Source organism: Parasteatoda tepidariorum, chromosome 6 (genome assembly GCF_982258835.1).
Source record: "Parasteatoda tepidariorum strain Cologne lab strain chromosome 6, Ptep-v5.0, whole genome shotgun sequence".
Taxonomy (NCBI): domain Eukaryota; kingdom Metazoa; phylum Arthropoda; class Arachnida; order Araneae; family Theridiidae; genus Parasteatoda; species Parasteatoda tepidariorum.
The window spans coordinates 94,383,660-94,410,544 of NC_141760.1; the positions used below are offsets into that span (position 1 = coordinate 94,383,660).

The 26,885-nt window shown below is 29.3% G+C and overlaps 2 protein-coding genes across 2 annotated transcripts in view; one reads left to right on the forward strand and one right to left on the reverse strand.

The window, feature by feature from the left end:
* Positions 1-26,885, reverse strand: part of LOC107457357 (inactive tyrosine-protein kinase RYK) — a 265,361-nt gene that overhangs the window by 223,523 nt on the left and 14,953 nt on the right. The window lies entirely within an intron of this gene.
* On the forward strand, positions 7,291-23,171 carry LOC147808216 (uncharacterized). The gene is made up of 6 exons (XM_087166938.1): positions 7,291-7,554; positions 9,139-9,720; positions 12,495-12,979; positions 13,599-14,780; positions 14,883-16,212; positions 23,019-23,171. Exons 1-6 carry the CDS (start codon positions 7,291-7,293, stop codon positions 23,169-23,171), a joined length of 3,996 nt encoding a protein of 1,331 aa, XP_087023064.1.

Here is a 26,885-nt window from a genome sequence, read left to right on the forward strand (position 1 = left end):
ATTAACTAGCATTGTTTTTAACAAATGAAGCTGAACTGGCGTCTTGGGGACGATTGTAACAATAAGTAAAGGGACGACTGTAACAGCTGAAAATAAATAATCTAAAATAAATAATAATACAAACCATTACTTAACTCTTTAAGAACCACAAATAGTTTCCTATATCATTTATATTATGTTGCATGTGCATTTTTATTTGTCACCTTTCACAGCATAAATTAAAATTTTTAACCTCTTAAAGTTAAAAGTTTAACCATTTAGGTCTCTGCTCATTATTATTTTTACTCCTAAAATATCACTACTATTTTGATCAATAAAAAAATATATCACAACTGTGATAATATGTATAATTAACTATGTTTTAGTTGAATTTATGAACTGTTACAATTGACCCCGTAAGTGGGGACAATTGTAACAATTTCACGACTGTCAAAAGTTGTTAATAACTAATATAATAAAATTTAAAATAAGGTATTTATTTTTTTTTCTAGTAGAGGATAGTCTACTTTACTCGTCTGTCAATTAATACTAATAATATATTGGATTTTTTGTTAGTTAAAAATAGTTAAGTAAAAAATGTTACAATTGATCCCACTCTCCCCTACTGGAAGAGAAATATACTTAAGGGAATTTATACTTTAGTTGGAAAACATAAAAACTGAGATTACTTAAATTGGAATGCTCAAAAACAAGATCGTTATAAGCTAAAAAAATAAACTCTTGTTATAAGCTAAATGTAATATATTATGATATAGTAGAGTCTAGTTTACCCGTGGAACTTAGTGGAAAGAGCACAGCTGTTAACGAAAATCTCGGATAATCGGAGAAAACTTAAAAATAAAAGTGGAAAAATGAAAATTAATTTTTAAATATGTCAATGCTCGTGTATACAGTTTAAAAATACAGCAGAAATCTTTGTTCTACGTCTAAATCATTAAAACAACTAACGGTAAAGGAAAAAATTAGTGCTTATATAATTCATGAAAGTGTTCAGCTACGTTTTTATTCAATCAAATTGATCGATTACTTGTAATATAATTTTCGATCGCATTGCACAACGGCTAATTCACTTGTGCAAAATCGGGGCTCTACTGTACTAATTTAAATAAATTTATTTCCAAAAGCTTACAATAAATTGTGCAAAAAATAGAGAAAGAATAATGAAGTAAGCGGAAGGAGAAATTATTTGTAAAAGTATATATAAAAAACTTTTCTTTTTACTCATTTTCAATAAAACTCTCCAAATATGTGTTTAAAGTTTTATCGATACTTAAGATTTTGGCAGAATTCATTATATGAGCTCATTATGGCTGACTTCCTGCCATTAACACAGTTTTTAAAGAACGTGGAATAAAAAGTTTTCGCAAACTCTTTCTTTTGCTTGATTTTATCTTTGAAAAGTTTTCTTTCTGTTTAAAAGAATTGTTGTATCTAGAATGAAAATTTGAATATAATTATTATTGCTTTAACTTAATCTGTAATTAGGATAAAAACTTTTGTTAAATTTTGTTTTAGAGCAATGGTATTTTTTTCGCATTTTTGCTTTTAATGCGTATTTGACTCTTAGTTAACAACCAAAATGGGTGTTTAAATCTTAGTTAAAAAAAAAGCGTATTTTACTGATCATTGTTATCTGAAGGTAAAAGTTGATTTAGTATGGGTTATTTTAAGAGAAGGATATGAAAAAATTAAGTTAACTTGTTAAAAAATTAGTTTATCTAAAGAATTTTCCTCCTTTTTAAGAGTTAAAGCATGGATATCAATATCGTAATTTGAAAAATTAATAAACTTTCGTGTTTTAGAAGTTATGAAAAATTTTAGAATTTGTGAAAGTTAATTGTTCGATAGTTTATAATAAATACTGTAAATAATATTATATAATACTATATAAATTTTTTAGAAATATGTTGTATATAAGTATTTTGTTTTTAATAACTATAACAAGAATTAATTTAAGAGCATTGTCTTACCCAATTTTTAAATTAGTTATTTTTTAATTCTATATTTTTGTCATTTTTTGGATAATTTTTTTTAATTATTTTATGGGATAAAAACTTGCAATTTCAAAAGAAAGTGCATGCGCGAGCACAGAAAAATAACTAAAGAAAAAATTAAAGAAAATAAATAAAATCATATATTAGTTCTTATTCTCAATGTTTCTTTGAATATAAAAATTTCATTCTATCTTGAGCAATACTTGGGAGTTAAATATAAAGTTTAACAACGCAAATGCTGAAATCAGCAATATTGTGCCACGCATAAATAAGCAACATTATGTACTAAGAGAGTTGGATTAAAATATGCTAAAATCAACACCGAATGATTATAGCATTGTTACAGAAAAACAATATTCAATACAGTGAAATCGATTAAGTTGTTCAAATCTGTATGGTGATAACCTGTTTTAGTCAATCTTAATGATCAAGAACCAAATTGGCAAAAACAAGTTTTAAATTATAAGCTGATTACTTTGTCTAAAAGTGGACCACCAAATTATTGCCCCACCAGAGGTCAGCTTACGCAGGTTTCACTGTTGTTGCAGATGAGTGAATGTGGTCAACTTACATTTCACGAGAGGCAATTTATGCCGCAATTACGTGATATGTTCTCCAGAAGTTCTTGTATGTCGTTTTGCGAAGACATGTAAATATAGGTAATGATTTTGGCAAAATTAACAACAAATATTGTTTTAGATTATGTGATAAAATTTGGCGAACGTGGCAAAATATGGTAATTTTATCATGGTATCTTAGAGCATGGCATAAAAATCCTTTATTCGGTTTAATTTATTTTTCAGTTTTGTATTTCTTAATAAATGTGTAGTAATTAGAATTATAGTTTTGAAAACCGGAATTTCCAGTGAACCGTTAGCATATGAAGGGAAAAATTACCAACAGAATGGTTTAAATACCGTAGACAACAAATTCTTGTTTTATTCCCAGAATTCAGGTTTTTTTTATATTTTATTTTGTTTCTTTTTTTAAAAAAAGTAAAAATTAGAATTGTCATAATGGTAATTTCACTAGAATTTTTTCTCTCCGTGTATATATCTATTCATATTCTTTAATTTATCTATGTTCTCAAACTAAAATTTTAATTTTGTCTTTTCCTTCTCTTTTTTCTTAAACTTTTCCTCAATAAAGTTTTTGATGGATTAATGAAAGATTTTTTTTTCTTTTTCAGGATATTTATTATAAAATGATTAAGATAAAAAAAATCATTAAATTTTTAAAAAGAAAAAGAAAATGGTTTAAAGAATTATATTAAGTGTTGGGAAGGAATTTGTTCAATTGCTTTGGAAACAAATCTCTACATTCTTTATTCTTATCAATATTTCCGCACAGGAACAAGATGTTCTGCTTCAAGAAGAAAGCTCTGGATTTAATCCTGGATTAAGGTTTTAACATAACTGCTTCTCTTCTGATAACAGAGAGTTTCAGTAAAACGAATAATTGGATACTGAAATACTGATACAGAATCAGTATTTCAGTTCATTGCCCGGTTTATCTACGACAGAAAAATTGTAAGATCAACAGAAATAAGTTTTCCTTACGTCTGTAAAATTTAATTAAAAATAAACACATATTAAAGAATTTTGTATTGATATTAATCCGCATTGTATAAAGTCCCAGATGTGCTATATATTCGTAAAATAGATCGTTCAGAAAAATGATTTTTTTAAGAGGAAGAAAAAAAAATGAAGTCATCATTTGACTTAAAACTTGAAAAATTTTAAATGACAAATATAGAAATCTAGAGTTAAGCCATATTTTTATAAAGACAACAATTCTGCATCAAGCTGTTGCTTAGTATTGTTTCCAGATATGCCCTTTACTATTTTTGGGGATATCCTCTAGATGGCAGCATAAAACAAAACATCTGTGAAAACTGAAAAACGTACTCATGAAAAATTTAAAAATATGTTTTTCGTTTGTATTGTTTCAAGACTTTCAATTAAAGAAAATTTTCGAACTTCATTAAAATAATATATATACTCCACTTGAAATTGTATAATTTAAAAATAAAAGGCTTCGAAAAAAATATAGTAAGCTACACTTTTTCCAAGGAGATATTTTTTTAAATTTTAAATTGTACCTTAATATTGTTTCTAGATATAATATTAAGGAACTGATGCTGTTGATGTAGTTTAAAAGTTTCCAAAATCTCCACTAGATGGTAGAATAGGGCACAGAAACATTTCCTTGTCTTCATTAAAATTGTTAAGCTTTGCATAAAAATTGTTAACCGAAACAATTTTAAAGTATGGCTTTCTTCATATTGTAACATTATCTCTTATGTAACAGTTCTTAATCCTTTAATTAAAACCACTTTTGTAAGATTTTTTTTAAGATTTTAAATAATAGAGGAATTAATTGGCTAAACAAATTATTAAATTAACCAGTAAATTAAAAATATGTAAGACTTTCTTTATAAGAGGTTAAGTACATCACTTGGCTTCAAATATGACAAATTAAAAATGATTTTAACAAAAAAAAATTCTTAATTTCTTTAATGTTCAATAATAATTTAAAGATTTGAATTAAAACACACTGTTAATAAATATTTTATGAATTAAAAACTAAATTCGGAAGATAAAATTTGCGTTTATGCACAAGTTTTATTAGTATTCATGCATTTTGTTAGTAACAGACAAACATGCATCATTTGGAAATCTCTCTCTGATTGATATAAAAGAATTACTTTTAAAGTGCCAGCTCAATCACTTTCTACTTTTATACGCTTGAGACAGCATGAAAATTTGCTGACTAAGGGAGATAGTTCAAGCAGGAGGAAAACTTATCGATGAAAAGCTGATGTATGAAAGGTTTTATTTAGATATATTTTGAACGAGGAATAACTTAAGGCGTTCTTTTAAAAAGTAGCAACTGTACATTATTAACAGTTTAAGGGAACTTTAAGTGAACATTTATTTTCCATTTAAACTGTTTCGAAACTTCCTTGTAAATTATGTAAATTGATTTGTAGAATCGTTTAGTTGTAAATATAAAGGAATTTCTAAGGAAACTTAAAAGAAAATCGTATTAGTGTAACTTTAAAGTTACGTTTACAAGTTTTAAAGTGACGTTTTGCACGTTGATAAAATGTTTAAATATATGCAGCTATGAAAAGAAAACTATTCTTTAAGTTACAAATGTCAGCACTCAAATTTTATTTATTTATTTTTTTAAAATCACTTTTGACGAAGTTCTTTTCTTAAAATCATGCATTTCGGTCCACTCAGACAACATAAAGTTTTATTATGATCATGAACAAAAATATTAAAAGATATTCCCTCTGACGTCATCACGACGCATTCCTAAGAGTTTCTTCTCGTCAAACGGATCCATACGCCCTCTAACAGCACTTAAAGGAAAGGGCTAGTTGATACAGTATATTTGAATGATTGACATTAAACTGTTATAATTTAGTCTCTTATTTTTGTTTATTTTCTCCTCGATTATATCGTGAATGATGATGATATTTACAACATGAACGAATTAAATACTCTTTTCTAAGTGTAATTGGGTTTCAAGTTGTATTTTTTCCTGCTTCATTACGAAATGAAAATTATTGAATAAAGATAAAATTTCGACAATTTGTGTTAAAGTTTCGAAATTTTTTCACATTGTGCATTTATGTAGAAACATATAATTTTTCTAAACAATTCCAAATCTTTTATCTTAGGTTTTAGTTGTTATATGTATTCGTATTTTTATTTACTTTTGTTTATTTTAATAGGCCACATGATAAATTTTGCTTTAAACGAAAAAAAAAGAGGCAAAAATCTACATTGATAACGTTTTTTCGGACTTTATTTTTCGGTTGAAAAAGAATAATGGTGCAAGTCATCAGCATAAATAAACATTTTATTCATCACCGATATTAATTAAGAACAGTAAAAATGGTTAGAAAATAAAATATTTAAAATAGATCGCTATACTTTAAAAAAAAGTTACTTTCATTTTTATTTATATTTTTGAAAAAATAGCGCGCACGCATTTCATAGAACTAAAATAATACATATAAGAAAACGATTACTAATAAATTCACTTCAGTAAATTACTTTAAAAATAATCAAAGAGAACGATAAATTCATCAACCTGAAAAAACTAACTTTTAAACCATTAAAGTTTTTGCTGCAGCGCGGCGCTAAAACCCTATAAGGTGTATCCATTCTGAAACGCATTAAATAAAGCTAGTTTTTTATATGATGTATTATTAGAGTAGAAACTGTTCATATATTTTGTTATGATTAATCCAACAAAATAATCCTTAGCATCTTTTAAGTTATTATATAAAGCTTACTCTTTTACTAAAATAAACGTGAGACATCAAGAGAGAAATAAAAGAAGAAAATAATGGTAAACAAATAGATTAATAGTTCACAAGCTCTTGTATTGAAATAAAAACTAAGTAAATAATCCTTAAAAAACATTTACAATGAACTAAAATTTGTTTTCGTAGAATGTCAGTTTTTTTCACGTTTTTTTTATGTTGGTTAAAAATTTTGTTTGAAATTTGAAAAGAACTTCGCGTGTCAATATGATTATCAGACAGTAAGTTTCGAACGATTAATTCGGTGCAACTCTATATTTCATTCCAATTTGAAAAAATGGCTGACAGTCAGAAGAATTAAATATGACGATAAAATCGATTTTCTTTGTAAAATTTGAACAGAAATCAAAAGATTTCGAATATTTTTAGGTTTAATTATCATGCATATAGAGAAACTTGAGTTGAAAAATAAACTGCTGGAGTGCAACAAAATTGAATTGATAAAGTTTAATTTTGTTTATTATCAAATGAATCAAGTATCCTAAATTTAACCAAACATTTTATTGATGTTTTGAATTTAAAATTTGATGGCGCAAAGGCTACAGTCGGTGAAACTATACCTAACTTAACTTTATTTATGGTAAATAATCAGAAACTAAGTTAGAAATCAAAACAAAATTAAGGTAATATGTTTACTTTCTTTAAAGAAAGGGAAAAAACGGTGGCAATTTTAAAAATCTTTTAAACATCACTTGAAAATCTATATTTACTATTGTTAAGAATTGCCACGAGGCGGCGCTCATATCATATAACACATTATTGTTCAGTTGCCATTCAACTCTAGAACAGAGAACATGCTCTTGTCACTCAAAATGATCTTGTCAATTTTATGTTTGTTACAGTCCGCTACTTTATAGCTCAATATATCACGAACACTAAACAAAAAGTGGTCATCGCCGAGCACGAAGACAAACCGAACGCTTGTGGAAATTGAGTACGAAATCGAAACGAACAATGGCTTTGGAGCAAATAACAGTATTTAACCGAAAACAGGGTTATATACGAGGACAATTGACAAGGATTGAAAATGCACTTCAGCAAAATACTGATTTACCTGTGGACAATACGGACATCACTCAAAAATTATCAACTTTGGATAAACTTAGAACAAAGTTAGAGGATCTACGCAGCGAATGCTATTCTACTTTGTCGGATGAGGATTTGCCAGATTTTGAAGAAAGTTTAGATGGGCTGCAAATTGACCTCGAAACATGCGAGGTAAGCTTTCAAAAACTTTTAAATCCAAATTCTAATTCAAATGAAAATGGTTCGTCCTCTGGTAACTGTAAACTAAAATTACCGTCAATTAATCTTCCCGAATTTTCAGGTTTATATGTTGAATGGTTGTCATTCAAAACGCAATTTATGTCTTTAATTGACGATAACAAACAGTTGTCAGAACAACAAAAATTGTTTTACCTTCAGTCGGCACTTAAGGGTAACGCTAAACAATTAATTACGGTAAATGATACGTACAACAGTTTATTCGAAGCATTGAAAAAACGATTTGAAAATACACGGTTGCTAATTATGAGTCATATTGGTGAAATATTTAATTTTTCTAAAGTTAAATGTGAATCTGCGTCTAGTTTAAGACAGATGCTCGATAAAATTGAAAGTAATTTGCGATCATTAAAACAACTAGAATTAGAAACGAACCCTCTTTGCGAAGCAATATTAATTTATATAATTATTCAAAGAATTGATATTGACTCACGTAAATTATACGAAATGGAATTGGGTTCGGAATTACCGAGTTGGGAAAAATTTACGGAATTCTTAACTAAAAGATGTCAAGCACTAGAAAATGTAAACAGAAATTCAGGCGAATTTAAACGGGAACCAACCCCGAAATTCAAAACTCTAATGGTGAAAAACGAAAACAAAAATAATTGTTTATTAGGATGCATGGAATCCCACCCTATTTTCAGATGTAAAAAGTTTATCGATTCTAACGCAGATGATAGATTAAAATGTGTTGTAAGGAATAAATTATGCTTTAATTGTCTCGGATTTCACACAATGTCTAAATGTAAGAAAATTCATTTAAAATGTAAATCTTGTAACAAGAATCATAGTACAATGTTACACGGAGCGAACTTTTTCTTCGATAGACAAAATCAAAACAAAAATACGGGTGTGGCGCCAATGAGCAGTAAAGAAAGAAATAATTCAGTTTCGGAACAAGAAGTTACGCAATCACAAATGCAAAATGAAATTAATAACAAACCGCAAGAGGCACCATGTTTATATTCTTTTAATGTAAATAAAAATGTTCTTCTTTCTACAGTGAAAGTTAAAATATTGCAATCGAACGGAAAATATTTGCATTTAACAGGGCTATGCGATTCTGGAAGTATGAAATCTCTTATTACAGAAGAGGCAGCTAATTTATTGGGTTTAAAAAGATCGCGTTGTAGATCAAATTTAATTGGATTAAAAAATACAGTATTTCCGATAACTGAGAAGATTTATTCGCGTATAAGTAATGATGAGGAATCATATAAAAAGGAACTCGAATTGTTAATTTTGCCAGAAATAGCCGGAAATGTTCCTTCGGAAGAAATAAATATTTCTAATTTGAATTTACCCGAAAACGTAAAGTACGCTAATCCTAATTTTTATTTACCGCAAAAAATATCGATTCTTTTAGGAGGAGACGTATTTTATGAATTGTTAAAAGGAAATCAAATTCGATTAAGGGGTAATTCTATTATTTTAATTGAAACAGTTTTCGGGTGGATGGTTACAGGTTCGATCCCCTCTACACACCCACATGATTCCAAATGTTATTTCATTCAGGACAATGTTGATGAAGGGTTAAATAAATTTTGGGAATTAGAGTCAATTGGGATAGTTCCAAATGATAATACAGATGAGGAAAGTACTGCTTTAGCTCTCTTTAAAAATTCTGTAGATTACAAAGAAGGGAGGTATCAAGTTGGGCTACCATGGAAACATGATTTTAGGGAATTAAACGATAACTTAACTGTAGCCAGAGGACGGCTAGATCATTTGATTAGAAAATTTGAGAGACGCTCAGAACTGTATGAAGATTATCGTGAAATTCTGAAAGATTATGAAAATCAAGGTATCATAGAGAAGGTCCCAAAAGACAAAGTACAAACAGATAAACCGCTATTTTATCTACCATTTTCCATGGTTTACAGAGAATCAGTCAGTTCTAGTAAACGAATAGTTTTTGATGCCAGCTCACATGAAGAAGGTGAACTTTCCTTAAATGACTGTTTATACGCAGGACTTAGCCTAAATCCCCTGATATTTAACATGCTTATATTTTTTCGTTTGAATGCTGTGGTGATCTTAGCAGATATCGAAAAAGCGTTCCTTCAAATATCGTTGAATGAGAAAGATCGAAATGCAGTGAGATTTCTTTTTCCAAGTTCGAACCCGGCCATAAGTGAGCAGTATGACTAGGGTGACCAGACGTCCCCGATTTCCGGGGATTGTCCCCGGCGAGGACCTCGTGTCCCCGGTCGGTTTGCGTCCCCGGTTTTGTCCCCGGTTATAAAATTAAAAAATTTTGTGTAAAATATTTGATAAAAATATATTATATGCAATTTTTATTTTCTCAAAAATTTTCATACAAATTAATGTAAGCATTGAAAATTGAATGTAAACTAGTTTTTGAGAACGCACTATAACTTATACTACAGAAATTTTGGAACACATAACTTTAATATTTAGTTATGTTTACATTTTTACTAGGCTGTACGCCAGACAAGTTTATATAAGAAAAGAAGTTTAAAACAAGACGTAACATGAATATTAGTTGCTGCTTTTAAAACAATTAATATCTTGGGTTATTTAAACTGCCAATATTAGCTAATTTCCACTAAAAACAACAACAATTACTACATTTCCGCTTTATTTTAGAAAAATAACTAAAACATTTTAAAATCAGGTAAACATTTTATAAATATCTAACCAATAAAGTATAAAACCATTTTTTATGAAATTGTTATTATTATCACTTACGACTAATTAATTTTCATAAATTCTAATTATTCTACATTTTGAAAACCTCATAATTTGTTATCGTAATAGATATTTAGAAAAATATTTTTATTTCTTTAAAATAGATGTCAATATGACGACATAAACAAAAAAAAGAAACTGTCATTATTTGGATGATTGGAAAAACGAGTTTCCATTTATTGAACCGAATCCTAATAATTCTTCCAAAGTAAAATGTACAATGTGTAGAGCAGAGGTCGCCAAAGTGGTCTATATAGACCCCCAGGGGTCTATTTAACATAAGCGGGGGTCGATCTGAGCCAGGGGGTCGAATGGGGGTCGATCTGAGCCAGGGGGTCGAATGGGGGTCGATCTGAGCCAGGGGGTCGAATGGGGGTCGATCCGAACCGGAAGGGTCGATTGGTCGAAGGATTATCAGTATTTTTCAGATATGTGACAATTAGAAATAAAAGAAGAAGACTTGGAAATATATACAGGTAACCTTCAAAAATTGGGCGACGATTTTAAACTGCGTTTTGTTGATTTGGAAAACATTGACATCCCTGATTGGATTATTGTGCCATTTTCTGCTCAAATTGAAAACGTGGACCTGAACCTGCAAGATGAGCTTGCTGAATTATTATGGGGATTTGAAGCAAAGACGCTTTTTAAAAATTTAACAATAAGCAAATTTTGGACAAATATAAATATAATGCAAAAATATGTAAAACCTTACGAAATAGCTCAGCCATTTATGATAGCATTTCCAAGTTCCTATATGGTTGAAGCCGGTTTCAGTCACGTAAATTCAATCTTAACTAAGAACAGAAATAAATTAAATGTGGAGTTTCGAGGGGATTTAAGATTAAAATTGACCAATTTTGAACCCAATATAACGAACCTTGCAACAAAAAAAACAAACACCAGGCACACCCATGTCATTGATTAAGAAGCAATAAATCCGTAGTTACTTTACTTATTATTTCTACTTACTTCTAATTACTTATTATTTCATAAATATTAAGGTATTAAATTTCAACATTAATATATTTTTCATAAAACTTTTGATACACTATGTACTATTATTTTAATAAATGTTCAAAATCATAAAATAAATGTACAAACACAGTATCTAATAGAGTTTTATTTTAATTAACAGAAAATTACTTTTATGGGGGTCGATGGAGATTTCGAAAAATTTTGTAGGGGTCGACGATCAAAAAAGTTTGGCAACCCCTGGTGTAGAGCAACGTTTTCAGTTGGAAGTGGAGGACGTACAGCTATAGCAGATCACATTCTTACAATTAAACACAAAGAAGCTTTGGCAGCAAAAACAAAAACGAAATCGGTCAAACAGTTTTTTCGTAAGCTGGAACCATCCAAAGAAGAGTTTGACTTATCAACATATGAAGGAACGCTTGCATTTCACACCATTCGTCACAACCAATCGTTTCGCAGCATGGACTGTACTTCAAATTTACAAAAGAAATTTGTAGACAAGAAATTTTCTTGTGCCCGAACAAAATGCGAAGCTATCGCTGTCAATGTTTTTTCTCCGTGGGCATTTCTTGAATTGAAGAAAGATTTACGATACTTCCAATCACAATCATGTAAAATTACTTCCTATTTTAGTGCGGTATTTTCAGTGGGACAGTGCTAAAGATCCAATTAATAATAAACTTGTATCACTAAACGAAATTAAAGGAGAAACTGTAAAGATTTTATCTTCAGAAATATTAAACGCACTATTCGAGTTCCAATTGAAGGATAAAATGGCTGGTTTGTCTGCGGATAATACTAACACTAATTTTGGAGGATTGTTAAGAAGGGGAACAGAAAATGTTCATGCTAAACTTCAAACTGAGTTAGGAAGAGATATTTTTGGTTTTGGGTGTAATGCGCATATTATACATAATGGCGCTAAAACTGCTTTTGATTGTTTGCCTGTAGATATTGAAGTTATGGTATCTAAACTTTTTAGTTATTTTAAAATTTACACAGTCCGAATTGAAAGACTGAAAGAATTTTGTGAGTATGCTGACCAAGAATATCATAAAATTTTAGGACACATTCATGTTAGGTGGTTGACATTACTTCCTGCTGCAGAAAGAATTCTTAAAATTTATTTATCTCTTAAAGAATTTATGTTGTCTGAAAAAAAGTGCCCAAAAATCTTGAAGAATTATTTTGAGAGTGAAACAACCGAGTTTTGGTTGTTTTTTGTGCATTCGCATGCTGCAATTTTTAATCAAAGCATCTTGAAAATTGAAAGCGATGACAAATGTGTTATTGAATCTGGAGCGGTTGTCAAGGATTTGATATTTAAATTGAAAGCACGAAAGAATGCCAAATTTGTTCCACTTGTTATAAAACCTGAATTGACTAAATTGATTGCTGAGAATATCATTACTGAAGATTCTTATTCAGAAACGTCGAAAGAATTCTATGAAGCTGCGATTTCATATTTAGAAGCTTGGAACGATAACAACGATGATATGTCTGATTTGAAGTGCCTTCTTTTAGATTGTAACCCTTCACGGTCTGAATTCGACGAGGCAGTTCTGTCTCTCTCTTCAAAATGTGCAATTTTGAATGTTAATTCCGACGATTTATTTGACGAGTTTACTTATCTTGAAGGTTATTTGGATTCAAAAGACGATAAATGGTACCAATCCGTACACATAACAGACAAATGGCGCGAAATAAACAATTATTTTCAAAAAAACAATATACCATTTACAAATATCAAAAGAATTGTTGAGCTTGCAATGTGCTGGCCAAGCATCAATGCGCCTGTAGAACGGGTAAATAACTATTGGACTAATGAAAAATCGCGAATGGATGTGAATACAGTGAAAACGGTTTTATCTGTACTGATTAATTTTGATTTTTCATGTGACATATTTTCTCAATTACTCGAAAAAAATCCTGAAATTTTAAAGAAGATTCATGCTTCAGAAAAATACGGTGTTTAGAAATAGTATAATTTTAAAAGCAATACAATTGTTTTGTTAACAGATTTTAAACTTGTGTAAAAATGTTATGATCACGATTTTAACGATATAATTTATATACTAAATTATAAAAAAAATGAAAACGAAAAAAAAAAAAAATATTTTTTAAGATAAATGATCAAATTTTTTTTAAAAATTTTTTCTGTCGTTTAAATTGGGGGGGGGGGGTAGAGATGAGTGTCCCCGGAATTGCCCGAAAAAATCTGGTCACCCTAAGTATGACATAAATATTTTTAGATTTTGCAGAGTTCTTTTTGGTGTCAACGCCAGTCCCTTCTTGCTTTCTGCCACAATTAAGGAACATATCAAAAAATATCAAGAGTTGCATCCCGCTACAGCGAATATGCTCAATGAATGTCTATATGTCGACGACTTCATAGGAGCTCTCGACGACGTGAAATCTGCCTTTCAGATGTCGGACGAAGCCAAGAAAATTATGGCAGAAGCAAGCATGAATCTGTGTAAATGGAGTTCAAACAGCAAGGAACTAGTACAATTATGGAAAGATTGCGGGTTCGAAACCCATCCCATTCATTCGAAAGTCAATCCTGCTGCCAATTTACACAAAGTTCTAGGACTGCCATGGCATGTGCATGAAGACTACATCTCTGTAGATCTGAAAGACTTGCTTAAATTCGATGGAAAAGAAAGCATTACTAAAAGAATTGTTTTAAGAACTATCGGAAAACTGTTCGACATATTGGGTTTTCTTAGTCCGTACACAATAAGACTCAAGTGTTTACTCCAAGACTTGTGGCTTAGAAAGTGTCCGTGGGATACGGAACTTCCACCGGACATTCGCCAACAATTTATCCAGTGGAGGTCTGAGTTACCTGTCATTTCAAAATTACAAGTTCCTAGAATGATTCTAGATTCCAGTCTAGATGATGCCAAGGTACTTCAAATTCATGTATTTTCGGATGCCAGCCAAAAAGCATACGGAACAGCAGTGTACCTAAGAGTGAAGTACTGTGACAAAATCACAGTTAATCTTATAGCATCAAAGAGTCGTGTTGCTCCATTAAAGAAACTGAGTCTTCCAAAACTAGAACTAATGGGTGCATTACTTGCAACCAGACTCGCCAAAGAAATAGAACAGATTGTAAAACGAAAAGGATCCCCAACAGTTCATTTTTGGACAGATTCCCAGATCGCATTGTTCTGGATCAAAGGACCTCATAATAAATGGAAACAGTTTGTTTCCAATCGAGTGAAAGAGATTCAAGCCCTTAGCAATCCTGAATCTTGGTCACACGTTCCCGGTAAACTTAACATTGCTGACATTCTTACGAGAGGAGTTAGTGCAGAAGTTCTTCTGAAAAATGAGGCCTGGTGGTCAGGTCCCGAGTTTTTAAGAAAAGATGAGATTTCAGTGTTTGAGTGCACTACTTCTATTGCTGAAAACTCTTACCTTTCAGAGTTAAAAAAAGGTTCCTCTGTTGAAGAGGATATGTGTTTTGCTTTAACTAATCAAAATGTTATGTTTTATAATTACCTACTTAAACTTACCAATAATTTTTCTAAACTTGTTCGTATAGTTTCATATATTTTTAGATTTATCTATAACTGTAAAAATCCAAAGAACAAGGCAGGTAGGTATTTAGATTCTGAAGAATTGAACAAATCCGAAACTTTTCTCTTAAAATTTGCCCAAAGTGAATATTTAGAAGAATTGAATGCTTTAATGAAAGGTGAGAATGTGAAAGGTAAAAGTAAATTGTCTTCTCTTAATTGTTTTATTGATAAAAAGGGTCTTATACGTGTTGGAGGTCGAATTGTAAATTCAAGTGTTAATGATTGTACTAAACATCCAATTGTCCTTCCAGCAAAACATCCCTTAACCTATATGATTGTACATTATTTTCATTTGAAATATTTACATGTCGGAGCACAAACTTTGTTGTACTTAATACGTCAAAAATATTGGCCTGTGAACGGCAGAAATTTGTGCAGGTTGGTAATACACAATTGTGTTACGTGCACAAAAAACAAACCAGTTTTAGAGCAACAATTAATGGGTCAGTTACCTAAAGAACGAATCGAACCTTCTCCTCCATTTACCATAACAGGTATTGATTTTTGTGGACCATTTTATATAAAATTTAAAGGACAAAGGAAAGGTGTTTTAAATAAGATATATGTTGCAATTTATGTATGTTTCTGTACTAAATCAATACATTTAGATTTTGTAAGTGACTTAACATCAACAGGGTTTATAGCTAGCTTGAAAAGATTTTTTTCTAGAAGAGGTAAGGCCTCTAAAATTTTCACTGACAATGGACGAAATTTCGTGGGTGCAGACGCTGAACTGAAACGGCTTTTCAAAATTATTAATTCACCAGATGAACCTTTGGCTCAATATTTTGCCGAGGAAAAAATTGATTGGCAATATAACCCCCCAAGATCACCAAATTTTGGAGGATTATATGAAGCCGGCATTAAATCTTTTAAATTCCACCTAAAACGGATAGCGGGAAACTCCAATTTTACTTTGGAAGAATTCATTACAGTTTTAGCAGAGATTGAAGGAGTATTAAACTCCAGGCCATTGACTCCATTGTCAGCTGATTTCGAAAACTTTGATACCCTAACACCTGGGCATTTTCTTATTGGGAGACCCATCACTTCCATTACAGAACCCCAACTTGCAGATATCAATGAAAATAGACTCAGTAAATGGGAAAAGATTTCTAAAATTTCTCAAAAAATTTGGAGACTTTGGAAGAGAGATTATTTAAGTAATCTCCAAGAACGCCACAAATGGCAGTTCAGTAAAGATAATGTTAAAATTGGAACTTTAGTGTTGGTGAAAGAAGAGAATTTGCCAGCAACTAAATGGTTAACAGGAAGAATTGAGGAAATATTTAAGGGAAGTGATGGGAAGGTAAGAGTTGTAAATATACGTTTGCCACAGGGCAATATACTTAAAAGATCAGTACGCAACATTTGTATTTTACCTATATATTAATTCTTGTGTTAAAATTTTCATTATAATTGTAAAGTTGAAATTACGTGTATGTATATTTGATGTTTTGTATGAATATTGTCAATTTTTCATTTTATTTTATTATGTAATAAGCATTGTAATTAATAATGATTGGATTTAAACATCCAATCGGCGGGGAGTGTTAAGAATTGCCACGAGGCGGCGCTCATATCATATAACACATTATTGTTCAGTTGCCATTCAACTCTAGAACAGAGAACATGCTCTTGTCACTCAAAATGATCTTGTCAATTTTATGTTATTAAGTTTCAAAATAAATGTTTATGTTTGTTACAGTCCGCTACTTTATAGCTCAATATATCACGAACACTAAACAACTATAAAAAGGCTTATGAAGCACCATTAATAGAATGCAACTTCTACTTTATTATAAAAATCTGAAAAATGCTTTTTTTATTTTTACTTTTTAACTTCAATTACTTGAAAGAATTAAACTATGTGTTTTAAATCAGAATCTAAACACATTTATTCTAGCTATATTTTAATTTTTAAATTTGCAATATTATAGCTTTCTCCCTTATTATAACAAAGGCTTTTTAGATTTTTTAAAAATTGAGCAAATTACATTAAATTAAAGCCTTCAACGATATTTTTTACCATTATTTTTCTCAACAAGGTCTTAATTTAATAGCTGGAGCTCGCTTATAAAGCTCCTTAATAGTAGCTTTGTGATGGCATTTAAAATTTATAAAAAGAAAGCTTGCAAGAACTTGACGGTAAAATAAAACAAAGTAAACTACCATTTATAAAGTACTTGAGCACGGTTTGCGTTTATTTCCACTTTTTTTTCCGGAAAGAAATTGCTCCAAAGTGAAACAGAGGGTGATATTTTAATGAGGAAAGCATAGGATGCGGAAATAATTTTCTACGGAGTCGAAAGCAGATTTCGTAAAGAAAGAAATTTGATGGATGATATAAACTATTTGACTTGCTTTTTTCTTTTTTCTTCAGATTCTGTGCTCATACAGGCATGGATATATATTTAAAAAGAAATTTTGGCTACATTTTTATCGAGCCAACCGTAATCACGTTTACTTTTTATTGGAAAAAAAAATCAAGATGGCTGTTTGTTCGTAATTGTAGCGTGAGAAAATTGTTTGAAAAATTCCATGAGATATTTGCAGTTTTAGTAAGGAGCTAAACAAAATACAACTTTTGGATCTGGCGTTAAAATTGTTTGGCGATTATGCATTTTTCAGAAATGTTTTAATTTGAAAATTTCTTGAATACTTAAAAGTTTAAATATTTTTCATTGCACTATTTGTTTTTTTTTCTTCTTATAAGCAATTTAACTGTTACATTGAAATCCTGTTGAATAATTATTTATTCCTGTATGTTAGCTATGCCGTATCATTTTATGAGTCTGACTAATAACGACAATATCTAATAATAATGGCTATGTAATAACGTCTATATGCTTACCAGGTATATTACCTTCTGGAATATAATATACATACATGTCAGATATGCTATATGGTATGTTGTAATAAAATTACATATCAGGAACCGATATATAACAATAACTTCACATATGTTTGCTGTTATTTTCAATCTGCGCTGTTATAACCAATCAGGCTATCACGGCCACAATGTTAGTATTGCATTGCTATGATATATCCCTGTTGAAGTTGTAGGATCGTGTTACATGGAAATTTCACATGTGATGATAGTACATGCTAGTATATAGCACACTATTCATATGAAACCATAATAAGGTTGGAATAACTTCAATATTTTGCAACAATGTGAAACGAAAATCAAACAAAAAAACATTGTTTAGAAACATCTAATCCATGCATCTCTTCTAATGTCGTTCTACTAAATCCTTTTTCCATTCGAACATTGACACACTATCCAGGATTTACAGATTGCAGGAAAGCGAGAATTCGACGATCCATTACGACTTGAGGTCTTCCCCTCCCTTCTTGATTTGAAAGATAAGTGTCAGGGGGGGAAGTCTATAATGGTTCTCGAACGTGGTGAGTTTGATTTCGATTGTTTGGACAGTTGGTGTTTAAGGCTGTCACAACACAGATTGAAGATAATGTTTCTATAAAAGGCAGAGCAAGAGAAAAAAAAGGACTCGACTACTTTTGTTTAGAATGGAAGTGGAAGCTTATTCTGAGCAAATATTGTTCTTGGAACTGCTGAGTAAAATTGAAAGGAAATATTCAAAAACTGATGCACTTAAAGATCGAAAGCCCTAAAAATAAACATTCGAAATATTTTTGTTGTTTGCTTAATATCTTAATACAGCAGAAATTGTTATTTTATGTTTTTTTTTCTTATTGGAAGTTTATGTGATGCGGCTTGCATGTTGTTTTGGATTAAGTGATTGTTATTCGTAAATGTAATTTAATAGCCACATCAAATTTAAACATTAACATTTTATTTAAGGAAAGAATAAAAAGCTTATAAAACTATGAACCGGTGCCTATTTTTATAGTGATACTTTTTCCAAACGCAAGTTCGTTATGCTCAGTCTTTTGCTCTGGTTGTTTTGAATTATTTTCGTTTGAGTAAAGGGTAGATGATCTTTAAAATGATTTTTTTTAATACTAGTAACTTAATCTTTCTTAGGTCGTATGCATATATAACAAACCAATAAAGAAGGAGATTGAAAAATGTCAAAGTTATCAAGTAATTAATATGTTATTCTACTAACTTCTAAAAAAAAGAAATTAGTTTTTTTTAAAATTGTTCCTTGACAAAAATTGTTCACATTGTTCATAGCAAGTTCTATTTGGAATGTTTTCAGAAATGCGTGTTTTCAAAAATGAAAAAAGTAATAAATTAAATAAAATCTTATAACATAATTTAAAAAAGAAATTATTTTATATAAATATTTTTTAAAAATAATTCTTTTTAAAACAAATATTAAGTTATTACACTTAACATAGCACTTAATTTAGAATTTCGATTTTTTTTAAACCTTATTTGTTATAAGAAAAATTGAAATTCTAAATTATTTAAAAAAAAGTTTTAGGTTGATCGGATAATTCAATAATGAAAAAAAAAAAAAACTTTTTTCAACTTTTGAAATCTACTGTCCTTTTGAAAGTTGAAATCCTCTTAAAAGATCAATTTGTAAATTATAGGTCCAATGATAACTGAAGTTTAGAAACAGTTTCCTGCTAGAAATGAAATTTTAAGAATTTATTTTTAATTGTTTATTTCATTTTCTCCATTATTAATGAAGTTATTATTCACCTATGAAAATATTCATCTGTAGTTACAACTGATGATTGAGTTATTATAGTTTAAAAATTTACTTTAAAATTTTTATTTTAAAGCTGAATTTTAGTGACTATTAAGTATTGCATGAGCGTCATATTTAGATTGCTTTGCTTTTTTGATTATTCGATGTAAACATTCTTCTAACCATTAAAGGGAGTGAAAGTCTGTTTTTATTAAAAAATATATTTAGTGATTTTTTTTAATGTCAATAAATATATTATTCTTGTTATTAAATGTTAGTTAAATTAGAACCGACCTAATTCCTTTTTTAATACACATGTATACATAGCTTATTTAATACATTATAGACTAGATGCATAAAGACACCGTAATGACTAATATAATGACTGTTCTTTTACGATTAAGAATTAAACCCGTAAAATTATTTGGTTACTTAAACTGTCTTGACAAATTATATCCTCGTATTATGAAAATATAAATTTCATACCGATAAAAAAAGAAACTTTTGATTTTCTTTGCAAATAATTTTCAATACATTTTTTTAAAATATAGTTTTCATATTATAACATTTAAATTTATAATTTTTTTTTCATAAAATGAATAACATGAACGTTTTTTTTTAAATGAGAGAAATATTATAATCCAATAAAAAGTGTAAGAGAATCAAATAAAAAGTTTTCTATAGACTAAATATTCCATATAATCCATTAACTATATCTAAAGGCTTTTCACAAATATCAGAGCATTTAACTACTTTTCATTTTTTAAAATGTTTATTGAGTAATGGAAATTAAAAATGAAATTTGTAAGTTGTTTCATATCACTTGGATTTTATGCAAATGTAAAAAAATTTTTCTTTTTACTGCGAATTACCAAATGTTTACATGCATATTGGTTATAAAATAGATGAAGTAAAAATGTATTTTCTATAAGAAATAAAAGTACGTTTATACATGATTGACATCACAAATACTTTTTTAAACACAATAATGCGATATTTACTATTCCTTATCTTAACACAACAGGAATCCAAATTAACATTTAAACTTTATTTTTTTAAGTAAAAATTTCAAAAAAAAAAAAAAAAAAACAGTAAAATGTTTTTTTATTTAATGAAGTAAATGTATATAAATCATTAAAAATTCTTTTTTTTTTGTTCGAACTAAATTTACAATTTAAGATTAGGACGCGATAGTGCGTGTGTCTTATGACCTTTTTTATTTACTAAAATCTTATTTAATATGTGTTTACACTAAGATCTTCAATTAATGGGGTAATACATGTGTATTTTCTTTATCTTTCATGGTCATCAAGTGCTAGTTTTACCACTAAGATCTTCAACCAATTGGCTAATTAATTCAATTGTATTTTCTTCATTTTTTTACAGTCTCTGAACAAAAAAGAGTTTTTCCACTACAATATTCATTTTATGGATAATTTATGCATATTTTCCACATTTTCATTTCAATTAAAAGCGGTAAAAATAATTGAATATAAAATAACGTGAAAGTTCTATGATAAAATAAATTGAAATTGCAATTTAAAACCGGAACATACAATATACAATAAACTAATATTTTATTTTGCAATCTTAATTTTCACTGTTTCAACGTAACTCAAACTGTTAAAATTTCTTACGAAATTCGCTTTAGTTTTTCTTTTAATTCCCATCGCTTAAGAGGTTACAAAAATGGTCACTTAATCCAACCTGTCCACCGAAAAAAAAAAAGATTAAAAAAAAAGTAGAGTAACTTATGTGACGAAGTAAGCGGGAACTAAAAGAGGGAGTCTATTTATACAAAGGGTCCAATGGTGTCAACCTACCCGACTATTGACATGATTGATTTGGAACTTTTTTCTTTTTTTTGGATTTCCTCCCACGCTCTGTGACTCACTGCGCAAGAAGGGGGGGGGTATTAATGGAGTTAACAATAGGTCATCAGGGACACTTCTCAACTTATTAGGGATCGGAGTAGGAGAAAGAGAAACTATAGTACTTTTTCCCCCAAATCTAGAGTGACAAAATTTAAAGGTTTTTATGGGTGTTAGAGATTTAGAGTAGCGGCGATTATTTTAAGTGGTATGAAAGCGATGTTTTAAAAGGTTATGTAGTATGTATAGTTTTAAAAGTTATAGTCATAGTTTTAAAAATTAAAGCTATAGTTTCTAATAAAAATTTCTCATTTGCTGTTAAATGTTGTAATCAGGTATTATGTGTATTAACTATACGCATAACCGCTAAAGATAAGAAGCTGTTAATGTACAGTGTACAAAATAAAAGGACCATCCTGAATATATTTTGATCTAGTGATCAAATTGTTACGTTCTTGGACTCAATCTTCAAGGTTCAAGAGGATGACCTCAAATATGCTAATTAATTAGTGCAGACGATTATTTAAATTATGAAATTTAAATAATCAAATTATGACGTATTTCGATCTCGAGAACTTTTCAAGAGAATTTAAAAATTGTTGCACACGATTATAAAATTTGTTTAACCAAAGAGAAAAAAAATAGTAAATATTTATTACTACTAACTTTTACACGTTAAAATATCTATTTAGACGAAGCGTTGAATGATTTCATATAGTTCGGTCTCACTAAGTTGTGATTTTTTAGTAGTTGGGTTGTTATCTGTTATAATCAGGCTGGGCATTCTGTCTGGAAGAAAATTGTTTTTCCTAGAAAACTTGAAGAAAGAGAAAAAAAAAATAAATAAGAAGAAACTGAACGAAATGGAGGAAACTAAAAATGACCAACTATATTTGTTTTTCAATTATATTTGATGGATAGTTGAAAAAAATTAACTTGAAAATTATTATTTTGTTAATTTTTTTCCAACTGATTACTTTTTTTTTTTTAGCGCCAATGTATTTTTTTTTTGGAAATTGTAAATAGTAATTTTGTTTTCATTATTTTTCTTTTTATGAAAACAAACTGATACAATTTAATTATAAACTATAAAGCACTAATTTTTCAAAAGAAGTTTTAATATTAGTAAATCCTAAGCAGAATACTGTAAAGTTACCACATTTTTACAAAAAAAAAAAAACTTTGCTAAATGCATTTTAAATGCTGGATCCAGGAGTTTCTTCGTGTTCTGGGTTGGATTCAAAATTACAAGGCTACGGAGCTTAACAATGATTGTTGTAAACTCAGAATAGGGTCGAAAACACCAATAATTAAATTCAATACTGGTTATAAAATAATCTTTTCTTAAAAAAGTCAATAATTGGTGCTTCTTTCATAATTCTAAATGTTATAAACACAAGAATTGTACTAATTTTTATTATAAAAAGGACAATAATAGCTGGTATTTCTTTTGTTATAATTTTATGTTGTTATTTTATTATTAATACACATTCCTCCTAGAATTGAAAAATGAATCCTGATCTTTTCCCTTCAAAAGCAATGTCTTCTAAGTCAACATAAAGTTATTTTATTTCTAAATAATACTCCAACATTTTCCTTTTGTTGATCAATAGGATTTCAGCTCCTCTGATGATTTCCTCTCTCACATTTCTGAAAAGTTCGCTACTCGAAGTCTAAAAAGCTCGACGGGTGATCCTCTCCAAACTTTCCTTTCCTCTTACCATCAATTCCTCTCCTCTGGAATTGGACATGACGAATGCACGTGACACTCGCACTGTCGGATGTCCGAAGCACTCAATCAGCAATATGCTTAGGATATAGCCGATAAGGACAGTCGTTCCTGCCTTGAGGACATTTATATATGCACTGGCTCTTTCTCAATCCCTCCTTATTAAGAGACCCATACTGAATAGTCGTTTGCCGGAACTGACTAATACGACACAAACATATGTTTGTTGTAATAACGAATATATATTTTAGACTTGTTAATGAAGCATTTTCTGGAAAAGGGTTAAATCTTTGTGTGCTATATTGGAATTCTGGACACTTGAAATCCATGGATGTTGTATATCAGGAAACAAAATACAGGAGATTGTTGTGGTAACGGATATAGTTTAGTTTTTTAATGCAGTATTTCAATGACAGGGTTTAAATTTTTGAATGCAGTTTATAATTTTGGACACTTGAAATTCATGGATGTTGTATATTAGAAAATAAAACACAGGATATTGTTGTGATTTACAAATATATTTTAGGTGTTTTAGTGAAGCATTTTTAGTTAAAGCGATTTTAAAAATTTGGAAAAGAAAACATCGCGATCAATTATCTTTGAATGCTATTGTATAATTTTGGACATTTGGAACCCATGGATGTTGTATATCAAGAAATAAAACACAGGAGATTGTTGTGATTAGGAATATATTTTAGATGTTTTAATAAGGCATTTTAAATGAAAAGCTTAAATCTTTTTCTTCTGAAAAGCAGCAGTTTGGAAAACAATAAAAAAACCGAATCTATACCGAATTGTCGGATGTAACTTATTAATTAGGCGGAATGATATCTCTATCACGAGTTTATCTTCGCTGTATTATTGAAGTATTTTCGATGAAGAGATTAGTTTTTGTACAGGACTTCATAATTTTAGACAGTTAAAATAAACGGGTGTTGTTTTATGAAATTTAAATGCATGATTGCATGTGGCTGTCAAAAAGGTGATTTTTAAATATGCAACACTCTATCGTGTTCCTATGAAACCATTTTCATTTAAAACTAAATTGAAAGTTTTAACGAAATTGTTCATTCAAAAATTTTATACTTTAAAATGCAACTATTAAAAAGTTTAAGAACTGAATTTTCTTAATTGCAATATTTATTTGAACAGCAACTCGCAATGCAATATTTGCAGAGACTGCAATTTGTGGAAAAAACTAAATATTTGATACCTTTTTGAGCAAAAATTTCATTAAATATTAATCATTCACATAAAAGGAATGAAAAGCTCATGTTAATAAAAATTTACTCCAGTGCAAAGTTGCTTTTTATCTGAAGGAAAAAAAGAGCATTTTTAAATACTTTTCATTCAAAAATAACAACGAATAATTATTTACGTAATTAACATAATAATTAACGTATTTCAAGTTACGCAAATATCACACTATTGTTTACGTAAAGCAAATTTTTTGTTGAAAAAAATAATAAAATTTCTGAAAGCTTTGATAGAAGTTTTTAAAATATCTGAACAATTTTGAAGTTTTTTTCCATTAAATCGTTGATAATAATTCCAATCCTTAGTAATTCAATGAAGTATAATATATATTGTCAATTTACACTTTCTTATAAGAAATATTTTTCATTCTCAATATTAATGTTTTGAAACACAGCTTTTTAATATGCATTTTTTGGAAAAGTAGTTTTAAAATATTGTTTTAAATAAAATATCTTTTGCGAAGCAAATTGAATTAAAGAAAATTCTGATACAGAGATTCAATTTAAAAAAAAAATATTTGCTTTAGTGGGAATGTTTGCAAGTGAAACGGCGATTCTTCTCTCATCTGAACTCTCAAACTGACTGTACTGTTATAATTTAATATCCCCTGAAATTTTCAATACTTTCAAACAAAAAGCTTACAAAAATAATTCTTTTAATACACGGGATAAAAATTCTCGTAGTCTATTTTATTCAAAAGCAAACATTCAAAACTGCAAATTAAGGAAAATGTGACACATTTTACATATTAGTTAATTTTATCTATCATCTAACAGGTACAATTATTTATATTTGAATTAATATATAGTTTTTTTTAAATAATGGAACTTTTAGTATACTTATCTAAAGTTCGGTAGATTGGTTTTATCAAATTATTAGCTACAAAATAGTGTGTGTCAATTTTTCCCTACAATCCCAGAGATCTAGCAATTAAAAAAGTGATTCTCTTAAGAGCATGAGAAATTTTACGGAAGATTTTCGGTGCAATTTGTGAAGATAAACATTCGAAGATCAAAACAAGTAAGATTTACGGATAACTAACATTGGAACAAATATATTGGATTAAACTAAGGAACCAAACATTGCTACAAATATAAGAGCAAAAATGATTTAATGGTATAAACATATCTTAAGAATAGAAAAGAAATGTCAGAAGATTATTAGACGGAAACCCAAGAGTCAAAATCAAGAGAAAGAACTAGATGGAAAACTAGATGGAGTATGTCTTAAGAATGAAAAAAAAATGTCAAAAGATTATTAAACGGAAACCCAAGAGTCAAAATCAAGAGAAAGAACTAGATGGAAAACTAGATGGAATGTGTCTTAAGAATTAAAAAGAAATGTCAAAAGATTATTAGACGGAAAACCAAGAGTTAAAATCAAGAGAAAGAACTGGATGAAAAACTATATGGAACATGTCTCAAGAATGAAAAAGAAATGTCAAAAGATTATTAAACGGAAACCCAAGAGTCAAAATCAAGAGAAAGAACTAGATGGAAAACTAGATGGAATGTGTCTTAAGAATAAAAAAAGAAATGTCAAAAGATTATTAGACGGAAAACCAAGAGTCAAAATCAAAAGAAAGAACTAGATTGAAAACTAGATGGAATATGGCTTAAGAATGAAAAATAAATGTCAAAAGATTATTAAACGGAAACCCAAGAGTCAAAATCAAGAGACAGAACTAGATGGAAAACTAGATGGAACATGTCTCAAGAATGAAAAAGAAATGTCAAAAGATTATTAAACTGAAACCCAAGAGTCAAAATCAAAAGAAAGAACTAGATAGAAAACTAGATGGAATATGTCTTAAGAATAAAAAAGAAATGTCGAAAGATTATTAGACGGAAAACCAAGAGTCAAAATCAAGAGCAAGAACTGGATGGAAAACAAATTGTAGAGGACCTGAAATTACTCAAAATTATTAATTACAAGAAAGAGGCAGCCAACAAAAAGTAATTCAAAATTTTAATGGAGACAATGCTCTTCAAGGGCTATAGTTCCAGGACGATGATAATGATTACTCTAGCTCTGGTTACCAGATTTTAAATTTAAAGCAAGTAGACTCTCCTTTAATTTTCAAAGTTGCTATTTAGTTGGTTAATGATGTAATAAATTAAAGCAAAACTTCCTTTAAAATCATATTTTTAATAAACTTTCCTAGCCAACTATACGTAAATAATAAAATTGTTTATTTGAATAACAGTGACCCAACGTATTTTGCAGAATGCTCTTAATGAAAGAGGTGGCACGGTCCCTCCCTATATACCCTAGGGTTAAATTTCGTATGGAAAGCAAATGGTGCGTTACATGAAAAATGTGTGGGCAATATAATCAAGTATACATTGGTGTCGGACCGTGGGATCTGCCTAATGAAATAAATACAACAATGATTGGACATTGTTCTGTCGGGGACTTGTTGGTATACAGGTCTGAATCCTATTGAACAATGATTCAGAACGGTGAATAAAGATGAGTGGGACGTTTTGGGGGA